Source organism: Pomacea canaliculata, linkage group LG7, assembly GCF_003073045.1.
Source record: "Pomacea canaliculata isolate SZHN2017 linkage group LG7, ASM307304v1, whole genome shotgun sequence".
NCBI lineage: Eukaryota > Metazoa > Mollusca > Gastropoda > Architaenioglossa > Ampullariidae > Pomacea > Pomacea canaliculata.
This window is the reverse complement of record NC_037596.1, coordinates 25,105,255-25,126,522: the sequence shown is the minus strand read 5'-3', so window position 1 is coordinate 25,126,522 and position 21,268 is coordinate 25,105,255. Positions and strand designations below refer to the sequence as shown.

Genomic DNA, 21,268 nt, shown 5'->3' with positions numbered 1-21,268 from the left:
TAGCACAATTATATTCTGTGTAACATGCCAGGCCTCTTCCCTCTTGCGATTGGCAGTAAGACGACACACAGTGCATATTATCAACCAGGTCAAAGGTTATCTGTGAGGGCCACATTTCCAAACTGCGAACGATAACCGAAGGCGCTATACCCAGCTGGAACATGGAGTGCACTCTGGACAACTTCACTGATGTTTGAAATACTTTTCTTCAACTAAACACTAGTCCTCCCTGCTTTAGAATATTAGAGAATGTTCTTGTGCCCTAGAAATCCACAGTGATGTTGCTAAATGATGACAGATGTGTTTATTGAACTCCCCTATAATCTCAGTGAATGTTTACAAACATGTTTAATGAGCTGTGATCAGTGTGTCAGGGAAGCGTGTGTACACGGCACGACACCCTGTCGAAGACTGTCCCTCCAGGCACCTTGGAGGGTGGCAGGCATCCCGGTGGCCAGAGGAAGAACCGACTAACGAACCTCTGAGTTTCTTTCTTCCCGTGTATCAAAGTCACGTGTTTGTAGAGGAAGCAAGTAGAAGTCAGATAAACATAAAGACCAGTACAACAACTGCACACCTCGTTAAACTTCAGCAAAGGACGGGCTTGGTTGTAGAAATATTCTTTCCTTGAAAACTGTTTATTAAGATTAAAGTGTGTGTGACGAGCGAAGAAAAAGATATAAAGGAATCGAAAGATGGAAAAAGTGAGACAGACAGACAGACAGACAGACAGACAGACAGTGTTACGAACTTCCCGCAGACATGCGCACTCTTTCAAATAAACAACAGGAGATGGCTTCAGGTTAGGACAAATACTTATTAAGCAAAGCGTCACGTGACATTTTAGAATACAACGTAAATGGAAGTTGTACACAGAGAATACACAGGCCTTGCTGTTAGAGCTCTTCAGTGTAGAACAAATATTATAATGGTTTATTTCGTACAATTAAGTAAGAGATGTGATGTATCAACCACCCTTATCATTAGTTTAAAGGGGAAGTAATGTTGAGTACATAGTGATGTTTTTACATTTAGTCAAAGCGGTCAATACCAACAATACTACTTATAATTTTAAGTTTGCTTTTATGAAAATATTTGTTCATTCTTCGCAGTAGTTTTATTTGTTTGTACGAAAAGTAAGCTTCGCTCATAGGTTTGTGAAAATGTCAGTTTTTGTTTGAATAAAGCAAAGTCAAGGATACGGTAATATATAGTTCATGACACGTTTACTATAAACTATCAGGTGTATAGCTAATATATAGTTCATGACACGTTGACTACAAACTATCAGGTGTATAGCTAATATATAGTTCATGACACGTTGACTACAAACTATCAGGTGTATAGCTAATATATAGTTCATGACACGTTGACTACAAACTATCAGGTGTATAGCTAATATATAGTTCATGATACCTTTACTATAAACTATCAGGTGTATAGCTAATATATAGTTCATGACACGTTGTCTACAAACTATCAGGTGTATAGCTACAGTTCATGACACGTTTACTACAACCCAGGCACAATTAATGCAAAATTAATTAATTAAACTTAGACCTTATGTTTGTAAACATGTTAGCTTATCCAAGTACATACAAATCTTAAAGAAATAATACAACACGTGTATAATAGAATCACCAGGCAATATACTCAAAGTAAACAATTAAAGTACAGTAAGTAGTCTGCACTAGGGTCAGATGCTAGACTATTGAGAAAGATTAATGTACACTGAGCTCACATCATCAGTGGAACCTGTAGTGAACAGTGAACAGTCGACTAGCGGTGTAAACAGTGAGTACAGGAGACAAGGTGGTGTTATTAGTTCCATGGCTTTATCTTCATCTCCGAGAACTGCAGGCGGCTGATGTCAGCCCAGGTCATTCCTTCTTTGTAAAAGCTGTTGAGGTCATTAAAGCTGTCATCACAGGCACTCGGGTACCACCAGCCGTCGTCAATAGTTAAGCCACAATGGTACTGGTTGTGGTCAGAGGTTCGAAACGGATTTCCGGAATTAACTTTCAACGCATCTCCTGTAAACACACAAACACACAAAATTGTATACTAGTAGACACACAAAGTGCTAAGCACAAATATATCATCACTACAAAACATCTATACAAACTTTTGTTATTAAATGTGTTATTTCTGTGTTGTTCATCATAACAAAGCCAAACACCACGCAACACAAATACAAAAAATCTTTTTTTTAAATTTCTAATGATGCTTCACCCAGCATATCATCAACAACATAAGAGTGAAGAGAACATTTTTTAAACAGAAGAATGCCTCAGCTAAAATATGTAAAAATGAATGAGTATAATTAAGTCTACCCTGTGGGACCCCGGGGTATGCTTGCCTAGCGAGCATTGTAAGAACAGGGTCCCTGCCATCCAGCCAGGCATGTCGTAAGAGGCGACTAAGGTGGACACCTCACCTAGAGGTACAGTAGGTTGTGTTAGGGCTAACAACACCACCATGTAAAAAAGCATGTTACCGAAACTAAAATCAGAGAATTCGTCACGGATGGTGAAGGTAATGAAGCACACTGGGAGACTGGACTAATGACGGACGACAGCCAAACCCGAAAGGGAGCTGGCGCCCCGACAGTGGATTTACTGAAGCCGAGGCAAAAGTTGAGGGTGGGGTGCTGGAACGTCCAGACCTTGTACCAGACTGGCAGGATGCTCCAATTAGTCAAGGAGTTTGACAACTACAACTTGGACATCCTGGGAGTCAGTGAGGTCAGATGGACTGGCACGGGAAAGAGGAGACTAGCGTCAGGACATACCATCTTGTTCTCAGGAAGATCAGACGCTCAGCACTCTGAAGGAGTAGCTCTACTCCTCAACAAGAAAACTGAAAAGGCACTGCTGGAATGGAAGCCTTATGGACCTAGGCTTTTGAGAGCAAGATTCCATTCCAAGTACACCAAGCTGACAGTGCTAGCTTGCTATGCACCAACAAATGACTCCGAGGCAGAAGACAAGGATGCTTTTTACGATCAGCTCCAAGCAGCCTCAGAGAGCGTTCCAGCCCACGACATGTTGCTCATCGTCGGCGATCTCAATGCCAAGGTGGGAAGTGACAACACCTGCAGGGAGCATGTCATGGGCAAACATGGAATCGGAACCATCAATGACAACGGAGAGAGACTGGCAGACTTTTGTGAACAATACAACCGACTGATTGGAGGCACATTCTTCCAACACAAAGACATCCACAAGGCAACGTGGACATCACCTATTGTCGCATCGCCTCCAAGACATACAGGAAAAAACAAATGCCTTCTCAGAAACAGCTGGAAACCTTGGCTTGAAGGTCAGTGCAAGGAAAACGAAAAGTATGAGAGTGAACGCCAGAGTCCAAGACAGCATCAAACTAAATGGAGAAGAGATTGGGGAAGTTGACAGTTTCACATATCTTGGGTCCAAAATGTCAAACACCGGGGATGTGGAGGTGGAGATTCGAATCCGACTGGCGAAAGCCAGCCAGGCCTTCGCCTCACTCAGGAGCACATGGAAGGCAAAAAACATCAGCCAGAAGATCAAGCTGAGAATCTTCAAGTCAACTGTGATCAGCACCCGCCTTTACGGATCACAATCTTGGAAGATGACCAAAACCATCAGTAAAAAGCTTGAAGTCTTCCAAAACAGATGCCTCAGGCGCATACTTAACATCTTTTGGCCAAACACTATCACCACCGAAGAACTCCACAGAAGAACTGAAACCGAGTCCATCACCACACAGGTTCAACGAAGGCGTTGGCGATGGATTGGACATGTGCTCCGCCAGCAGACAGCAGACCTCTCCACAGTCGCCCTACGATGGACTCCAGACGGCCGAAGAAAACGAGGCCGCCCAAAGGAAACTTGGAGAAGAACAGTGGAAAGGGAGATGAAGGGAAAGGGCATACATGGGGTCACCTAGAGACATGGGGTCACCTAGAGCGGGTTTCAGCCGATCGACATCGGTGGCGGACTCTGGTTGAGGCCTTGTGTGCAACCTGATGCACGAAGATAAATAGAGAGATAGATAATAACTCTAAAATGACTGTGAAGTTTACAATAGGATATAAAAAGCTCATCTTAACCTTTAGAATGAAAGTAAACGAGAGAGAAAGTATAGAGAGGAAAGTATAGAAGTAGACATGTTGATCTTAGGGTCACGGAGAATGTAGTAAGGTCATTTCCTTCCCAGCATTACCCTCGGGTGGACTACTGCGAGCATCGTCCTTCCTGTTCCTAGTTCCCAATGCTTGTCTTAGTGTGAACAGCAGTCTGTAGGAATCAGCAAGAGAACAGCAAAGTCTGGTGTCTGTTCTATTTACCGACAACAAGATCCATAGAGTGAGGCTCGGCATGGGCCCTGACGATTGTCTTCAGATTTTGTGCTTATGTTTCTTTTCATGTTTCATTTTAATTGCTCATATTTCTGGACCTGATAGTTATTGCCACATGTGACAAATGTACAAAGACATCAACCAAATAATGGATTTCAAACCAGAGGGTACACACTAATCTCCTACTTACAATATGCTGTATAGTCTGCACACTAATCTCTTACTCAGTGTAAGCTACATAGAGTGGACACACTAATCTCTTACTTAGCGTAAGCTACATAGAGTGCACACACTAATCTCTTACTTAGCGTAAGCTACATAGAGTGCACACACTAATCTCTTACTCAGTGTATACTAAAGGAGAGCGACATACACAGCAAAGGTGTTGTTGATGTGACCTGTGTTGTGTCTAAAAGGTTGAACCACAGAAGATGTGTGTATACACGTATAAGGACACGTGCTGTCTGCAGCATGACTTTGCTGAATGATGTGATACTTAAGACAAATAATGTGTTTATTGTTTGTTGCTAATTGCGTAAACAACTTGTAACAACATGCCAAACATTTCTTGGATGCACTTGTATGTGTTGTGTTGTTATCTTCATGTTGGAGATTTCTAAATCACACTGATAAGCCATGATAAGCCATGGGAGTCTTAGGTTGTCGCTTCCACACCCGACGTGTAACATCACGTGACAACACGAACCCTCCGTCACCTAATGTGAGGAATGGAGCGACAGATATCAGAATTTCTAATTCCACCGCCACTCAAGTCAAAGGCGAAAAGTCACACTGCCCTGTAGGTCAAAGTGTGAGAAAATTCCTTCCATATGTTAGAACGGGACTGGTGTGGCATTGTGGGACTGGCACAGGTCAACGGTCATGACTTGGGGAGACAACAAACGACATGGGACATAATCTCTGCTACAGTGGAGAGGATGCCAGAGACAGAGATACATCGTGGTCATCCTCGTGATAAAGATATTGTTGTAGCTGTCATTACCCAACTACTGCATGTCACTCGCCATTCTCAGTCCTGTAGTCGCTCAAAACAAATTTCAGACACAAAAATAAGTTTTCTAAAATGTAAAAGCCACACAAATGAAGTTCACAGTAGTGATAAAACATTCGCCACCTGCCATGACGAAACGAGTCTCAAGTCGCACAGAGCAGTCGGTACTCCAGGCCCCGGACGGTGGTTCCGGTCAACTGAGTGCAGCCTGACTTCTTGAAAGTTTGGCCACTTGTCCTAGTATTCCGCTATGTCAACCATGCCATGTCAACTAATCTTTATACCTCAAGTTTAAGACTAGAAGAATAACTTTGTATCAAATACAGAGGCTAAACCCTGTACATTTAGAAAATATCCAATTTGTAAAATCTCAAATTTCCGACGACTCATTTCGTTGTGCCGGATCACATTTCACAATAATTATTAATAATTTGCATTCAGTGAGAGCCTGACAGACTCAAAACAGATTAAAAACAACACAATGACTACAGCTCACTAACCACGATTGTACATAATGAAATTACTCTTTAAACAAGTCTGGTCACGACTTTACAATACAGCCCTGAAGAAAACGGTCAGAAGCTCCTAAGAATACACGCACACAAACACACACACACACACACACACACACACACACACACACACACACACACACACACACACACACACACACACACACACACACACACACACACACAAACACACACACAAACAAATCCCAGACAAGAGAGAAACCCACAGAAATCTCTTTTCCCTGATCATCTCACCTGTATTTTCAAGTTACATCAAAGGAAACGCACGCGATAGGAGGCGCTGTCACCCTCGCACACATGCAAAGCAACACACAAATGTAGTCATCCACTTATTTCCTAACCAGCCAGACAGGCAGCCTGCCAGCTAACCTGCGTCTCACTCTTTCTTACTGTTGAGTGGTGACGTACGTACCTGCGGTACCCGAGTAGTACCACGTGTAAAGTTTGTAGTCTTTGTCAGGACCCATCAAATAGAAAGAGTAGTATTCCGCCCAGTGATGTGTCCCAATCCAATCCACCAGGTCCACTCTCAAGATCGTATTATCTCCATACCATGACAGGGCGCGAATCGCGTCTAGGCCTGAGACAAGACAAGGCAAGACCTCATGTCAACAGACAAGTCCAGCAGTGAAATATTTGTGTTGATCTTGCTCAAGAGTTCTCATGAACCACAGAAGTGTCGCTGGTCATTACCTGTCCTATGATGTTATAAAAATGTTGACATTATTGCTAGACTTCAGATGACAAAAAGGTAAATCACATACTTACTGAGGTTTTAGCGTTGTTGTTATTACTACCAATAATAAAGTGTATTCTCCATGTAAGTACGAGGTCAATGCGCTGTATACAAACAATAACAAATGGACAGTCAACCATACAGAAACATTAGGATAAACATCAGAAAGCATAGATGAACATAAACTGTACAACAGATAACACCAGCACTGGAACAAGAATTAAGTAAGGTAGTAATGTGTCAATACACAGACACACACACACAGACTAAGGTGGTAAGGTGTCAATACACAGACACACACAGACGTGCAAACTCCGATACACAAAGTTCTGAACCTATCCACACCATGCAATCAGATAATCCTACAGAGAACAAAAGAAAAAAATATAAAACAAAACAAAATAATACAAAACAAAACAAAAACAAGCCACATGATATGCCGCAGGGATGTATTTCCTCGCAACCTTCGTGTTTCTTTCTACTTGAGACTTTGGCAACTGAGACACTACAGGATCATCAGCCATCCATTCATTCCATGACTAGCATCATCATTATCACAGCAAACAAAGCATGCTAAGGAAACAGTACACAAAATAGTGAGCAATAAGCATCGTAGGACAAAAGTATAATAGAACGACAGAAACAGCAACCTGTGTATTAACCAGTAAACATCACACAAACAACACAACAAAACAATACTGATTACAGCCTGACTTTGACTGTAAAAACAAATGTTGAGGTTACAGTTATGCAGGAGGAGGGATAATGCCAGAGAATGAAAGAAATATGTCAACATCTTACCCAGCCAGAACTCTCCAGAGATGTTACCAAACCCGTTTACATATTCTGTCCAGTTCCGGTTGAAGTCAGCAAACTCATCTGGGTTATATACGGTGAGGCGACGTCTCTGGAAGACCTGCACATGACACAAGTTCACAGGTCCTTACTATGGATACCAAAGCGCAGCATGTTGACAGGATTCAGCACTAATCACAGTTTAATGAGTTAACAAAGGATGAGTCATAATTGACAAAATATAACAGCTTGTGACTTTATTAGCTGTGATCATGATTATAATGTCAACACTTCACGGTTACGATACACTATGTGAACGTGGTGTAATAGTAAATAGTGTAGTATAGTGTGTAGTATATAGTGTAGTATATAGTGTAGTGTAGAGTGAAGTATACAGTGTAGTATATAGTGTAGTATACAGTGTAGTATATAGTGCAGTACATAGTATAGTACATAGTGTAGAGTGAAGTATACAGTGTAGTATATAGTGTAATATAGAGTGTAGTATACAGTATAGTATACAGTGACAGTCATGTGAACACAATGTACACTTTCCTGGCTGTAAATGTGTGACATCAAGTGGATGTGATCAATTCTATGGCAACATAATCAACATAACAAATGTATGATACACGTCGCGATTACAAAAAGCATTTTTCAACTCCTTATCAAACCTACAGTCGCTGATCATGAAGCAGGAATGGATGCAAGGGGTTAAAGGATGCGACTACAAACAACCGACACACGCACACCAACACACTAGATGTAGGCCTGTCTACAACCACCCCCAACTCATGGAGTCTACCAGCCAGATAGACAAACTGTTGGAAACAGAAGGTGGACAAGCATCCTCTCCTGCTTCGTGTTGTAAATGTCCAAAGATATCAAAGACAAATTATTCGTGGATACTATGAGCAGTAAGTATGTGACCCTGGGTATAAGTGGTGTCGCACTGTTGCGAGCAGGGTACAGTGTGCAGGAGAGATGCTACCTGAGTCGTACACACTGACAAACACGACCACACGTACCGTCCAGCCGCCGGTCGTAGTGTCCATATCACACCACACTGACACAGGTCTGTTGCTGTATGGTAGCTGAATGGTGTACACACCACTCTTGGCGCCTGTTGCCACCAAGTGTGCACATTTCCCTATTTGTACACAAACAAATCATTCCACTCGTAAGGAATTGTTATAAAGGAAGCAATAGAACTTCCTACAGTGACGGAAACAATGAAGGATAATTACTGTAATAATCATGACAACTTCAATAGCTAATCACACAACAGTCAAGGTAAAGACTGAGTCCCTGGGCAAACAGTTTATATGTGCTTACAGCACACAGTTCACACTGCTCTGATACAAGACAGTCCTGACCGCCGGTAACACTAGCCATCCCATAATTCTAGCTCTCTGTCTACCAGTATCTGACTGTCATGTGTACATATTTTATTCCTCCTCCTTAATGTCACTTCTCTCTCCTCATCTTCATAGCCACTTCCTCCTCTAACCTTTACAATCAGTTTTGTTATAAAGTAATAAAGTGACAGTTAGTAACGACTTGCACGTAGAGTAGACAACAAAGATATGAGGTAGTGGCAGCTGTGATGTTCTTCAGCGACACATTCCCCTCTGTGGTGGTCTAGTGCTTTAACCCTTAACCCATGTATCTGAGGTTAACTGCCATCTTACAATTGTTAGTAAGGAAGAAAACCGTTAGCTCGTGGACATGAATAAACAGTGAATGGTCAACTATTTAAATCCGAAATATTATGTAAACATTGATGACAGTTGTTTGATGAAAATAAATACTGTAAACAACTAACTAGAGTATCTTTACTGTAAGAAACACACAAACTGACGGTAGACAACGTGTGGGGACAAGCTGAGTACTACTCATCCTTCTACTGATTCTCACTTACTTGTAATAACACACTCCTTCTGTGCTTGATTAAAGTGGAATCCTGAGTGGCATAGACATCGTCCTGACAAACAATCGCTGTGTGGGTGATGACAATCAATCCTGTTGTTACACAGTAAGTTGTACCAGGTATCGTTTGAGGCAAAAGTGGAGTTGCAGGATTTCTGGTAGTGGGTCCAGCCTTTGCTCGTCTTAGGATACCAGTCGGAGGGACGCTCATGAGCGGTGACATTATGGAGACGACACTGACCTCCACTGGCTGGCACAGAAGGTAGAGAGACAGAGACATTACTGAACATGATGCAAAACATTTTGAACACAGAAGAGTGAAAGCAAGTTATGTGAACATTTCACTAAAGGTTATTCTGTTACTGAAAGGTTTTCAGCAAAAGGCGCGGTACGTAGTTGTTTATTTGTGATTGTTTACTGTTGTCTTGCTAGCATCATGCCTGTCACACACTAGTTTGACAATAATTATAAAGTGGAATATTTTCTCCATTCCTGCTGTGCTCCCCCAGTGTTGTCAGTCCATGGTCCTGATGCTAGAGTCCTGGATGTCTTGTTGTCAGTGTCAGAGCTGCAGGGCGAGGTGAGGAGGTCTGGCACTTATCTATCATTAGCGATGACAAGACATCTTCCCACAGATGACAGAGTAGTTTCCCAGATAGCATTCTCTTGATAAATGTGAGATAAGTGTGACAAGATAATCACTATCCAAGTTCTATATATTTCTAGATCGTTGGATTTGAGTTAAAGACTTTAAAATAGTCACGATACTTGTTTGTTGTTTAGCTAAACCACTTGTCATTCAATGTTCATGCAACAATAAGTGTATGCAAGAAGTGCCAGATAGATAAAGGTTATCTGCAAGGTGTCTTAAGTAACAATAAATAATAAGGCTATATCACGGCAAGGTAGCCAGCCCTGTAAACAGATGCCACGTACAGAAAAAGAACAGCTTGCCCGAGACGAGAAATGAACTCTGGGCAGTCAGCCTTCACTGTACAGGTAGTCCTCGGGTTACGACGGTCAGGTTACGCCACCGCAGACAGAAGAAAGGATCAGGACAACATGACTTATAAAAGCAAATACATTACTGTCAGTAAGACGGAATAAGTGAGAAAAAAAGCAAGCTTGACAAAGGACAAGCACGATGTGGACTGTGTCAGTATTGCTCAAGGTGAGGTGTGTCTTCAGTGCAAAGTGAACAGATTCCATGATGGACAGGTGCGGAGGTAGAATAGAAGAGTTGTATTGTTTAGCTGCACACAAGTAAACATTCCGGGACCTGAAGAAGACAAAGTAAGTCATTGTGTGGAGGGCTGAGTACCACAGACTGTGCAGGTAGCAATTGATATTAGCATCGGTTCATACTTTTGTTATTTATTTCTTTATGCCAGTTCACCTGCAACTGTTTCATTTCAGGCCAGTACACCAAAGAAAACAAGTTCATTGGTGGACGATTGAGCTATTCTTCCATTTGTGACTTGTACTCAGTCCTAATAAAAGTGGAAGTGTGTAGTAAACACAGGAGTTTATCTCTGTATATGTGGTGTAGTACACTGACACTCACTGCAGTAGTAACTAGATAGTCGTGGGTTCAGTGTGATCCTACCTTTACACTTTCTTCCTACAGAAACTAACAACTATCAAGTATTAATTAGCACATTAGCAATTTTATAATCCATGTAATTTCACTCACTTTGTTGTATCCTAACTAAATGTATTAATCACCTTTTGTATTCAAAATGTTTGTAGATTATGGCGCGTGAAGTTTGCTGTCAAAATGTGTTTGTAGTCTTTATGTAGGCGACTACAGATGGTAGAAATATACACAGACAACATATTTCAACAGTGTTGCCATTGTTTACGGGTTTCCGTTGATTTTGTTGACAAAGCGTGCTATTAATAGAACACAGCGCAGGACACGTGACGCAGACTTTAGCAGTTGTAGAGTGCACAGTCACCTGCCATCTCTACCATCATGTTAGTATACTAATGTTTCAAGCTTTTTCCCATACAGACCTTTGAAATCAAAGGTAAGGCAACGCTTGTTTGTCTGGCACCTGTCCTTGCAGTCTTCCACAGTGAGTCCATCCTCGCTACCAATGAGGTTTTCACGTAGAGCGCTGTCAGGATAGTCTGTGAAGCTGTCCTGCAAGTCGTCTGGGCTACAAGCTAATGTAAACAACTGTGGTAAGCAACTATTTACAGACTGTTTAAGTTGAAGTTAATTGTTCTACATTTACACGCATTTCCAACAACATTCATAATCAAGTGAATACATTTCTAATTTGTTTTCGGCCCACGTGTTGTCTTTCATTCTTTATTCCTTTTATTCAGTCTATCTAAATGCGGCTATGTTGTTTTACAAGTTATTGCTTTAAGAATGCGAAAATCTTATAAAAGCTCTTCCGTCCCTGACTGTAACAAGCCGACAACAAAGTGGAGTTTGTTGCTGTCAATCACACCACAGAACCATTGTCTACTCACTGCTAGTACACGTGTCGTGTGTGGTGTAGAAGTAGCCGTCTTCACACCGACACTTGCGCTTGAAGCACGTGGCGTGGTGCACATCGCAGTGGTCGTCAGTCGAGCAGTTTTTATTGCGCCAGTCGCCTACAAGACAGTCACACTTGCTGACCGCCGGTAACACTAGCCATCCCATAATTGTAGCTCTGTGTCTACCAATATCTGACTGTCATGTGTACATATTTTATTCCTCCACTTTAATATCACTTCTGCCTCATCATCTTCATAGCCACTTCCTCCTCTAACCTTTACAATCAGTTTTTATTATAAAGTAATAAAGTGACAGTTAGTAACGACTTTCACGTAGAGTAGACAACAAAGATATGAGGTAGTGGCAGCTGTGATGTTCTTCATCGACACATTCCCCTCTGTGGTGGTCTAGTGCTTTAACCCTTAAAGTGATTAACCCAATGTATCTGAGGTTCATTGCCATCTTACAATGATTAGAAAGGAAGAAAACCGTTAGCTCGTGGACATGAATAAACACTGAATGGTCAACTATTTAAATCCGAAATATTATGTGAACATTGATGACAGTTGTTTGATGAAAATAAATACTGTAAACAACTTACTAGAGTATCTTTACTGTAAGAAACACACAAACTGACGGTAGACAACGTGTGGGGACAAGCTGAGTACTACTCATCCTTCTACTGCTTCTCACTTACTTGCAAAAACACACTCCTTCTTTGCTTGATTGAACATGAAGCCTGGACGACATAGACATCGTCCTGACAAACAGTCGCTGTTTATGTCAGTACAATCAATTTTGCTGTTACACAATAAGTTGTACCAGTTATCGTGTGAGGCAAAAATGGAGTTGCATGATCTCTGGTAGTGAGTCCAGCCTTTGCTCGTCTTAGGAGACCACTGTGAGGGGAATGACGAGAGGTGACACCATGAAGCCGACACAGACCTCCACTGGCTGGCATGGGAGGTAGAGAGACAGAGACATAAGTGAACATGATGCAAAACATTTTGAACAAAGAAGAGTGAAAGAAAGTTATGTGAACATTTCCCAAAAGGTTATTCTGTTACTTAAAGGTTTTCAGCAAAAGGCGCGGTACGTAGTTGTTTATTTGTTATTGTTTACTGTTGTCTTGCTAGCAGCATGCCTGTCACACACTAGTTGACAATAATTATAAAGTGGAATGTTTTCCCCAATTCTGCTGTGCTCCCCCAGTGTTGTCAGTCCATGGTCCTGATGCTAGAGTCCTGGATGTCTTGTTGTCATGTCATGTTTGTAGATTATGGCGCGTGAAGTTTGCTGTCAAAATGTGTTTGTAGTCTTTATGTAGGCGACTACAGATGGTAGAAATATACACAGACAACATATTTCAACAGTGTTGCCATTGTTTACGGGTTTCCGTTGATTTTGTTGACAAAGCGTGCTATTAATAGAACAGCGCAGGACACGTGAAGCAGACTTTAGCAGTTGTAGAGTGCACAGTCACCTGCCATCTCTAACATCATGTTAGTATACCAATGTTTCAAGCTTTTTCCCATACAGACCTTTGAAATCAAAGGTGAGGCAACGCTTGTTTGTCTGGCACCTGTCCTTGCAGTCTTCCACAGTGAGTCTATCCGGGCTACCAATGAGGTTTGCACGTAGAGCGCTGTCAGGATAGTCGGTGAAGCTGTCCTGCATGTCGGCTGGGCTACAAGCTAATGTAAACAACTGTGGTCAGCAACTATTTACAGACTGATTAAGTTGAAGTTAATTGTTCTACATCTACACGCATTTCGAACAACATCCATAATCAAGAGAATACATTTCTAATTTGTTTTCGGCCCACGTGTTTTCTTTCATTCTTTATTCCTTTTGTTCAGTCTATCTAAATGCGGCTATATTTTTTTTAAATTTTATTGCTTTAAGAATGCGAAAATCTTATAAAAGCTCTTCCGTCCCTGACTGTAACAAGCCGACAACAAAGTGGAGTTTGTTGCTGTCAATCACACCACAAAACCATTGTCTACTCACTGTCAGTACACGTGTCCTCTGTGGTATAGAAGTACCCGGGGTGACACCTACACACACGTTTGTAGCACGTGGTGTAGGGCTGATCGCAGTCGTCGTCAGTCGAGCATCCTACATTGTGCCAAGTCTTTGCCTGACACTCAACGCCTTTGCAACTAGAATTTGTACTTTTGATAATTCTTAATAAATCAATGTTATTAATTAATTATTTTATATATATTATTTATAGCACCCCAGACATCACAAGTAAGACATTAAATGTTTACATACATAAAAATAAACAAACAGAGAGACAGGGAGCTCCGGGAAGTGAAGCCAGCAGTGTGAGACAATAGACTATGGTGAAACATGTCACTAAAACAACAATTCTTATTTAAATGTTTGTCATTATTTACATATCATTTAGACCATTAACAAACGATCAGTGTTTCAGTTTGTTATTGACTACATAAAAAGCTGATTGTTAAACCTTTGGCATGTATTGTAAGGCAAAAGCCAAGAAGAGTCAGCACGTTTTACCTTTCTGTCCCCTCCATCGACACAAAAGGAGAGAGTGAGAGTAGAAATATAAAGAATCGCAGCATTGTATCCACCTGTTAAGCACATGCAACAACGAAAAGTTTCGTGAGTCTTTCTCGTCAAATATTTCTTTATTATATTAATTTAAATCAGAAAAATATTTACGACTTAGAATATAAACAATTCATAATAAAATAATTTTCAATTATCACTCGTAGAAACATATACAAAAGGAGCGATCCCTCAAAGCTTAAGACTAAAACTAGGTTAGTGTGTCTGGCATGCATGAAGACATGAAGGACATTAGACACAGTGTCAAAGGTGACAACAAATAGCAATCAACAAAGGTTTATAGGAAAGACAGCCTACTCAAGAGATAGGAAGTATTAAATAAGAGAAAAGGTCAGTAATGTAACTTGTTACAACACAGTAGGTATGCTTCTCCCTTTGATACATTATTTCATAAAGAGTGTACAGACAAAAAGTGACTAGCAGTGTCTAAGAAAGTGTAGAAAGAAGAAAATAAAGGACGACAGAACAGCTTATAGCAGAGAAAGGAAAGCTGATAGAACTCTGCTAACAGTAAAGAAACAAAACTACAAACCTTTAAAAATCAAGTCTCTAGAAAATGCAGTCAACAAACCAAAGGAGTTCTGGGAGGTGATGAGGAGAAACAGAAGACAGCCTGTAGTGGACCAAATCAGTGAAGAGGGTGGGTAAAGCACTTCTTAACAATATTAAATAAAGGGATGATGGATGTGGATGGTCAAGATAACCGTTGTGAAGTACCAGTAGTCCAATGCACCTGTATGTCCAACCTGTGGACAATCAGATCACAGAAAGGTCAAAGAGACAATTAGTTAAAAATGTTAATCAGCAGGCCCAGATGGTATTGTCAATAATACATTAGACGCTGCATCCCCGGTTATTACTCCCTTGCTAAACTGTTCAAATGCTGTGACCCAAGGAATGAACTCAATCTATTACTATCCCACTATACAACAAAGGTGACAACAACCAGTCAGGTAACTACCGAGGTATCTCTCTTACTAATACATTTAGGAAAAGCCTTCACATGCTCTCTAAATAAAATATTAACCCAGTGGGCAGAAAGCAGCCAATTCAATGACAATGACAATGGTAATTCCTTATTAATCAGAGGTAAAATAAGTAAGAAAACGCATTTTCCATTTAGCCCCCACACTTTACAGGGAAAGCACTAACTAACTGAAATAATTATAAGTATTATGAGATTAAGGTAAGGTAAGTGGAAGCTGAATATGTACAAAAGTGGTGGTTAAGAAAAAAACATATATTTACAAGATTTCTTAGAGTTAGGAGGTGTCTCTAGAGGCCTCATCTAATTTTCTTGAATGTGAGGTAGGAGTTCATAAAGTTCAATTGCCTAAGATGGAGAGGGAGGCTGTTCCAGAGTATTTCAAACTTTATTTAAAAATGTCTAGAGTCTACAAATTGAAAGAGTAAGTTTTGGAGAAGTTGTAGTGTTCTTGGAGGAAAATAGTAAAGAGAGTGTATGATACTGTTTACCCGTCAGTATTTTGTACATGAAACTGCATTTGTTAAGTTTAAGTTTGTTTCTGAGAGGAAGGACGCCTTGACAGGAACAATGAAACACAAGCAGGTTTGTGTCGGTTTATCATATTTTCACACATATTTCTCCCAGGGGCGGGAACCAATGGCCAGCGCCAACAACACCCACGTGACTACAGCGCCTGAAGGCTTTTCGCCCAAACTGCGGACTGGGTGGGGAGGGGCCATGAACAGAAACATGGCTGACACGCCACAGAGAGAAAAGGAAGGATAAGATTAATGATAAGTATATGATGAACTTATACAGAAAGTATTCAAGAAAATAATGGAGCCTGTAATCAGTACACTGACAATTTGTTATTAGACTAGGTGTTGACAAACTATAATTAATATTATTGGGAAAAAATGGTGTCAGGTATTTTTTTTTAATGACAAGCAGATGCTGAGAAGAAAATCACAAAGATATCAAGACATAGCTATAAGGCTATCAGGAGAGAGCTAAGATGGCGTCTGACATAACCGATGATTTCATCAGACGTCAGCTCGCTGCTGTCATCTTCCCGTGATGCCGTGCGTGTGCACGTCAGACAACGCACTGTCTGCTCGTCACCGTTGTAACCACTAGAGGGGAGATCATCTTGTGAAGAATAATAAAGAGAGGAAGATGCCTTCTTGTGCCTCTTTGATTTTGTATATTCTCTTATATTTTCTCTCCATCTCTATTGGTTTTGTTTCTTTGCAATCTAAGATTACACTGTATCCCAGCAACAACGAGAAGACTGCTGCTGCCTCCTGCTGCTGGTGGATTCCTACATCCTCACCAACCGCCCTAACGACCTGTCGCCTTCCTTCTTTCAACACAGACGAGCTTCCAGTGGGTGTGGAAATAACTAAAATACCCCAAACTATTATCACAACTAGTCAATGAATAGTTCGAACACTCATAAGGAGCATGCTCTCAGTGCTTAACAACAAGAAGGAAACATGGACAGCATACGAGGGACAAGAAAGCAAACGAATAACGTATAAACTAGTAAATAATTAACAACAATACTAATGTTGAATAAAAACAAATACAGAAAAGAAATACATTTTATCTTTCTGCAGCTGAGTCCATCAGGTAGAGTCCATAAAGCCCGTCACCCACGAGCAAGAAAGGAGCAGAGAGCTCTTCAATCAAGTGTATTTATTAATATTTATTACAGATTATCCTGGAACTGACCCGAGCTGTTTGTGTAGATAGACGATGACAAACTAAATTCAATTCAATTCAATTCAATTCAATACAATACAACTTTATTCATCCACAAGGGCAATTAGAGGTATGATGACACGCCAGCACACTAGAGGGAAGAATTATGTGAGAGATGAAAGGGAATAGATTCTGGCGACATACACACACACATGTGCACACACACCCACTCATATAGTAACACAGCAACAGGAGGTTCAGTGGGCACCCCGCACAAGGTCACCTCAGACGGACACATCATCACAGCTAGTGGAATTTAAAAAGTGGATGGCTCGCGGAATGAACGAGTTACGGTAACGGTTCGTGCGACAGACAGGTACAGCGTATCTACGACCAGACCGCAGGAGTGAGAACTCACTCGCCAACACATGACAAGGAATAGTTAGGATACGAGAGGCCGTCCTAAGGATTTGCTGCTTATTTAAGATGGCTAAATCCCTCTGCTTGGTTCTGGTGATTTTGGAACAGATCTTAACAAGGGAGACAAGGCTGTTCCTGTTCACTACGGAGAGGTTGTGAAACCAAGAAGTGAAAGAAAAGGTGATGAGACTCTCAATGAAGGACTGATAGAACCGAGTGAGATGACTGGGCTGACAGAGAAAGACCGAAGCTTCCGTAGCAGGTATAAGCGTTGCTGGCTCCGCCTGAGGATCATGTCAGTGTTCACATCCCATTTAAGTTTATCATCAAAGATAGTACCTAAATATTTATAAGTGTTGCCTATCTCAATGGCATCACCATCAATAGTACTATTAACCACAGCAGGTCTGTTCAGCCTAAAGTCAAAGATCATTTCCTTTGTCTTTGAGACATTCAAGTCAAGAAAATGTTCATCACACCAGCGTACAAAAGCAGGAAGAGCGCCACTGTGAACGTGTTCATGCTCATACAAGAGAGACAACAAGGCAATGTCATCAGCAAATTTTATAAGAAAGCTTCTATCAACAGTGGTTCTACAGCTATTAGTATATAGTATGAACAATAGTGGGGACAAGCAGCTGCCTTGAGGGGAGCTTGTACAGGTAACAGTAATGTCGGAGAGAGTACCATTAACAAAAACTCTCTGCTGCCGGTTGGTTAAGAAGTCCAGGATCCACAGAGTTAATTGATGGGACAAATGGAAGTCTGAGACTAGGCTGTCTGCTAATAAGTGAGGTTGCACGTGTTAAAAGCAGAGGAGAAATCAGCAAAGAGAAGCCTGGCATGAGCTCTAGGTGTCTCCAGATGTTTGTACAGAGTATTCAGCAGGAACAGCTTAGCATCATCTACACCTCTCCCAGCTCTATAGGCAAACTGCAGTGGGTCAAGACATTTATCAACAGCAGTCATAACTTCACTCCTGACGATTTTTTCCAGCGTTTTCATGATAAGTGACGTAAGAGCAACTGGTCTGAAATCTTTGGGTCGACTGGGCCTAGTGGTTTTTGGGACAGGCACAATGTACGAAAGTTTCCAAATATCGGGGATACGACCAGAGTCCACAGAGAGCTGGAATAGATGTTGGAGAACTCCACTAAGCTGTTCGGCACAGTAACGGAGGGTACGTCCGCAGATACCATCTGGACCGGGAGCCTTGTTGATGTTGACATGCCTCAGCAGATCTGTGACAGAGGACTGGGCAATCACCAACCCATGCTCAGAGACAAGAGACTATTTTAGTGTGGAAACAATGTGAGAGAAGTCATACTTCTCAAAGCAGGCATAAAAGGAATTGAGGACAGCACTTTACTGTCTTATGGTTGATGCACAGATGCAGAGATCTCAAACGACCATGCCCCTACAGCCAGGTGGGGTCAGATCATCAAGTAAACGCCCAATGTATAACACAACAAACAATATAGCACAGTGGTGATGTTGGACAAAGGATTCTTGTCACGTGACGCTGATTGTCCTACTAACAACCCTCTTATCTCCCCTGTCAACCGCTGCTGACTGCGGCATGAAAATGAGGAAAATATTCAGAGCATGTAGATCACGTGACTCTTGATGATCTGGAATGTTTTGATATCTCACCAAGCGTCGCTCAACAGTTCCTACCTGTCATCGATGTTGTCAGGTGTGAGAGGGCAAAGCGGTTTACGCCGAGGCAGCAGCTAAGACCACGTGGCGGCAAAACTAACGACACATGCAGAAAAAGAGCCGCGACCCCGAGACGAGACCTGAACCCAGTAAAGCTGCTTCTCCCTGTATTGGTGACTGGTGCTACCTGGCCACGGCACTCGTGTCAAGTACAGAGAGGACAGAGAGGCAAGTTTGGACAAAAACAGTAAATTAATAAATAGTCAAGTAGGCACAAAGACCTCCATGTCAGCGTGCTTGACAAGGCCGGGTGGCTGCGACTTTTGTCTTTACAGCAGGATGAGCATCTCCCACTGCACCAATACAGTAGTAACAGTTGCCATCTCCACACCTGACAGTCTACATGAGGTTTCAGGTGTGGATGACTTGCTGGCGACCTCTTGTAACTATTTCCATTTGCTCAGGTAACAGACGACCTTTGACGGGGATATGCCGTGTACATGTACTAACCGAACTTAATATTGGAGAAGCTTAATGACAGAAATAACTTACTTTACTATAAACACACAGTGAGTTAAATATCTCATCCATAGGTCAAACATCAAATGACAAAAATGTCTTCAGGTCGACGATAGAGTCTCTAAAATAAATCCTCTTCACATAAAACCCGGGGACTAAGTAAATTCCCCTTGAGATCGAGAGACAGTAAAATAACTGACATTTACATCAAAACAATGTGAGTACAATAATTAACCGCAGATTAAACACAACATGATTAAAGTAACTCACCCGGAGATGGTCTTTGTGAGAAAGCTGTTAGTGGCAGTATATCCCGAGGAAAGCATCGTCTGCGACGAGGAGAGGTTGACAACTGCTGGTAGTCTGCACGTGTGGAGAGGGAGATATATAGCAGGAGAGAGTGAAGAACCAACGACAGCAGCGATGCTCACATGAGCATGCAAGCTCCTCCTCCATACATACATCAAGTACAGGAACGACAGCAGCGATGCTCACATGAGGATGCAAGCCCCTCCCCACACACATACATGAAGTACAGGAGGCTCCAATGCATGAAGCTCACGTGTCTACAGGTCAGTGAGGTCAGGGAGCAGGTCAGGTGTCAACAGACGTGGACGACAGTGAAAACCTCATCACCGGAGAACGCAAGGGAATTGGCAACCTACCATCAGAAAATACCGGAGTGAATTCCATTCTCCACGTACTGACGACTAAATCACACAAAGAAACACGCAAACACACAAACACACACATCACGAAGCCTTGACACAGACACACAAACATGAGCTTGAATACACGTCTTACATCCCAGCAACACGCAACGTACGGACACACAGACACACAGACACACATATATAGAGAAGCACGCACACAAATGTATAAAAACACATTTCTTCCCTCAGTTACTCTCTCTCTCTCACACACACAAACACACAAAGACAGGATACAGTCAGGATATGACAATGGTGTCCAGGTGTCTGAGACACAGAGCTCTGGCAGCCAAGCTGTGGGTGAGGACAGAGAACATCTCATGAAACTCATCCTTACTTCTGTAGTTTACTCAACGGTTATGGTGTTGTTGTGTAGCCAGGTATCTCAGGTGTGAAACACAAACTGTACGGCAGCTTAGTATGACAGTTATTAGACATTTACAGACATTGTTTGTGTACACATCTTATTTACTCTCTTTATTCATATTTACATTGCTATCACAGTAGGAGCCATGTTAAAATAATGAACATGCAGGACAACCGAGTTTGTTATGTACGTTAAATTAATATTCATTCGATCGTTCACACCAAACCTTACATAAATACTTCATTTGTCATTTTTAAAATGAACTTGCTGGTACATGTACAGGTGCATACTGTCTGTCAACAAGTCTTTGAGGTCAGGCAGCGAGCAAGGTGTCAACAGACAACAGGACCGACATCCCACCACCACGTGCATTGGCAGCGTGACAAGAATTCATTCACATACCACACAGATGCATGACCTGTCTGTCAACAAGTCTTTGAGGTCAGGCAGCCAGCCAGGTGTCAGTAGACAAGTTAACAGCAC

At 41.7% G+C, this 21,268-nt stretch overlaps 1 protein-coding gene across 6 annotated transcripts; it reads right to left on the bottom strand.

Moving 5' to 3' along the window:
- Window positions 1-1,390: 1,390 nt before the first annotated feature.
- Window positions 1,391-20,341, bottom strand: LOC112568674 (ficolin-2-like). 6 transcript variants are annotated; one of them, XM_025246081.1, is made up of 11 exons: window positions 19,979-20,334; window positions 14,972-15,185; window positions 14,368-14,441; window positions 12,539-12,795; window positions 11,832-11,957; window positions 11,364-11,516; window positions 9,340-9,597; window positions 8,447-8,568; window positions 7,425-7,539; window positions 6,300-6,467; window positions 1,391-2,033 (listed from the first exon to the last, which is right to left on the bottom strand). In XM_025246081.1, the coding sequence occupies exons 3-11, from the start codon at window positions 14,430-14,432 to the stop codon at window positions 1,822-1,824; spliced, it is 1,476 nt and encodes a 491-aa protein (XP_025101866.1). In that variant the 5' UTR covers window positions 14,433-14,441; window positions 14,972-15,185; window positions 19,979-20,334; the 3' UTR covers window positions 1,391-1,821. The 6 variants fall into 6 exon arrangements, with proteins under 6 accessions (XP_025101866.1, XP_025101867.1, XP_025101870.1 ...); XM_025246082.1 differs by having other exon boundaries at window positions 14,972-15,052; XM_025246085.1 differs by lacking the exons at window positions 11,364-11,516; window positions 11,832-11,957; window positions 12,539-12,795 and adding exons at window positions 13,383-13,535; window positions 13,852-14,003 and having other exon boundaries at window positions 19,979-20,341.
- Window positions 20,342-21,268: the final 927 nt, after the last annotated feature.

Coding starts and splice junctions, on each gene's coding strand:
- LOC112568674 (XM_025246081.1), bottom strand. CDS start 14,432: ATGCTGCGATTCTTTATATTTCTACTCTCACTCTCTCCTTTTGTGTCG. Junction 7,540..8,446: donor CTACGACCGGCGGCTGGACG/GTACGTGTGGTC, acceptor TGTCATGTGCAG/GTCTTCCAGAGACGTCGCCT. Junction 2,034..6,299: donor GTACTACTCGGGTACCGCAG/GTACGTACGTCA, acceptor GTGTGTTTACAG/GAGATGCGTTGAAAGTTAAT.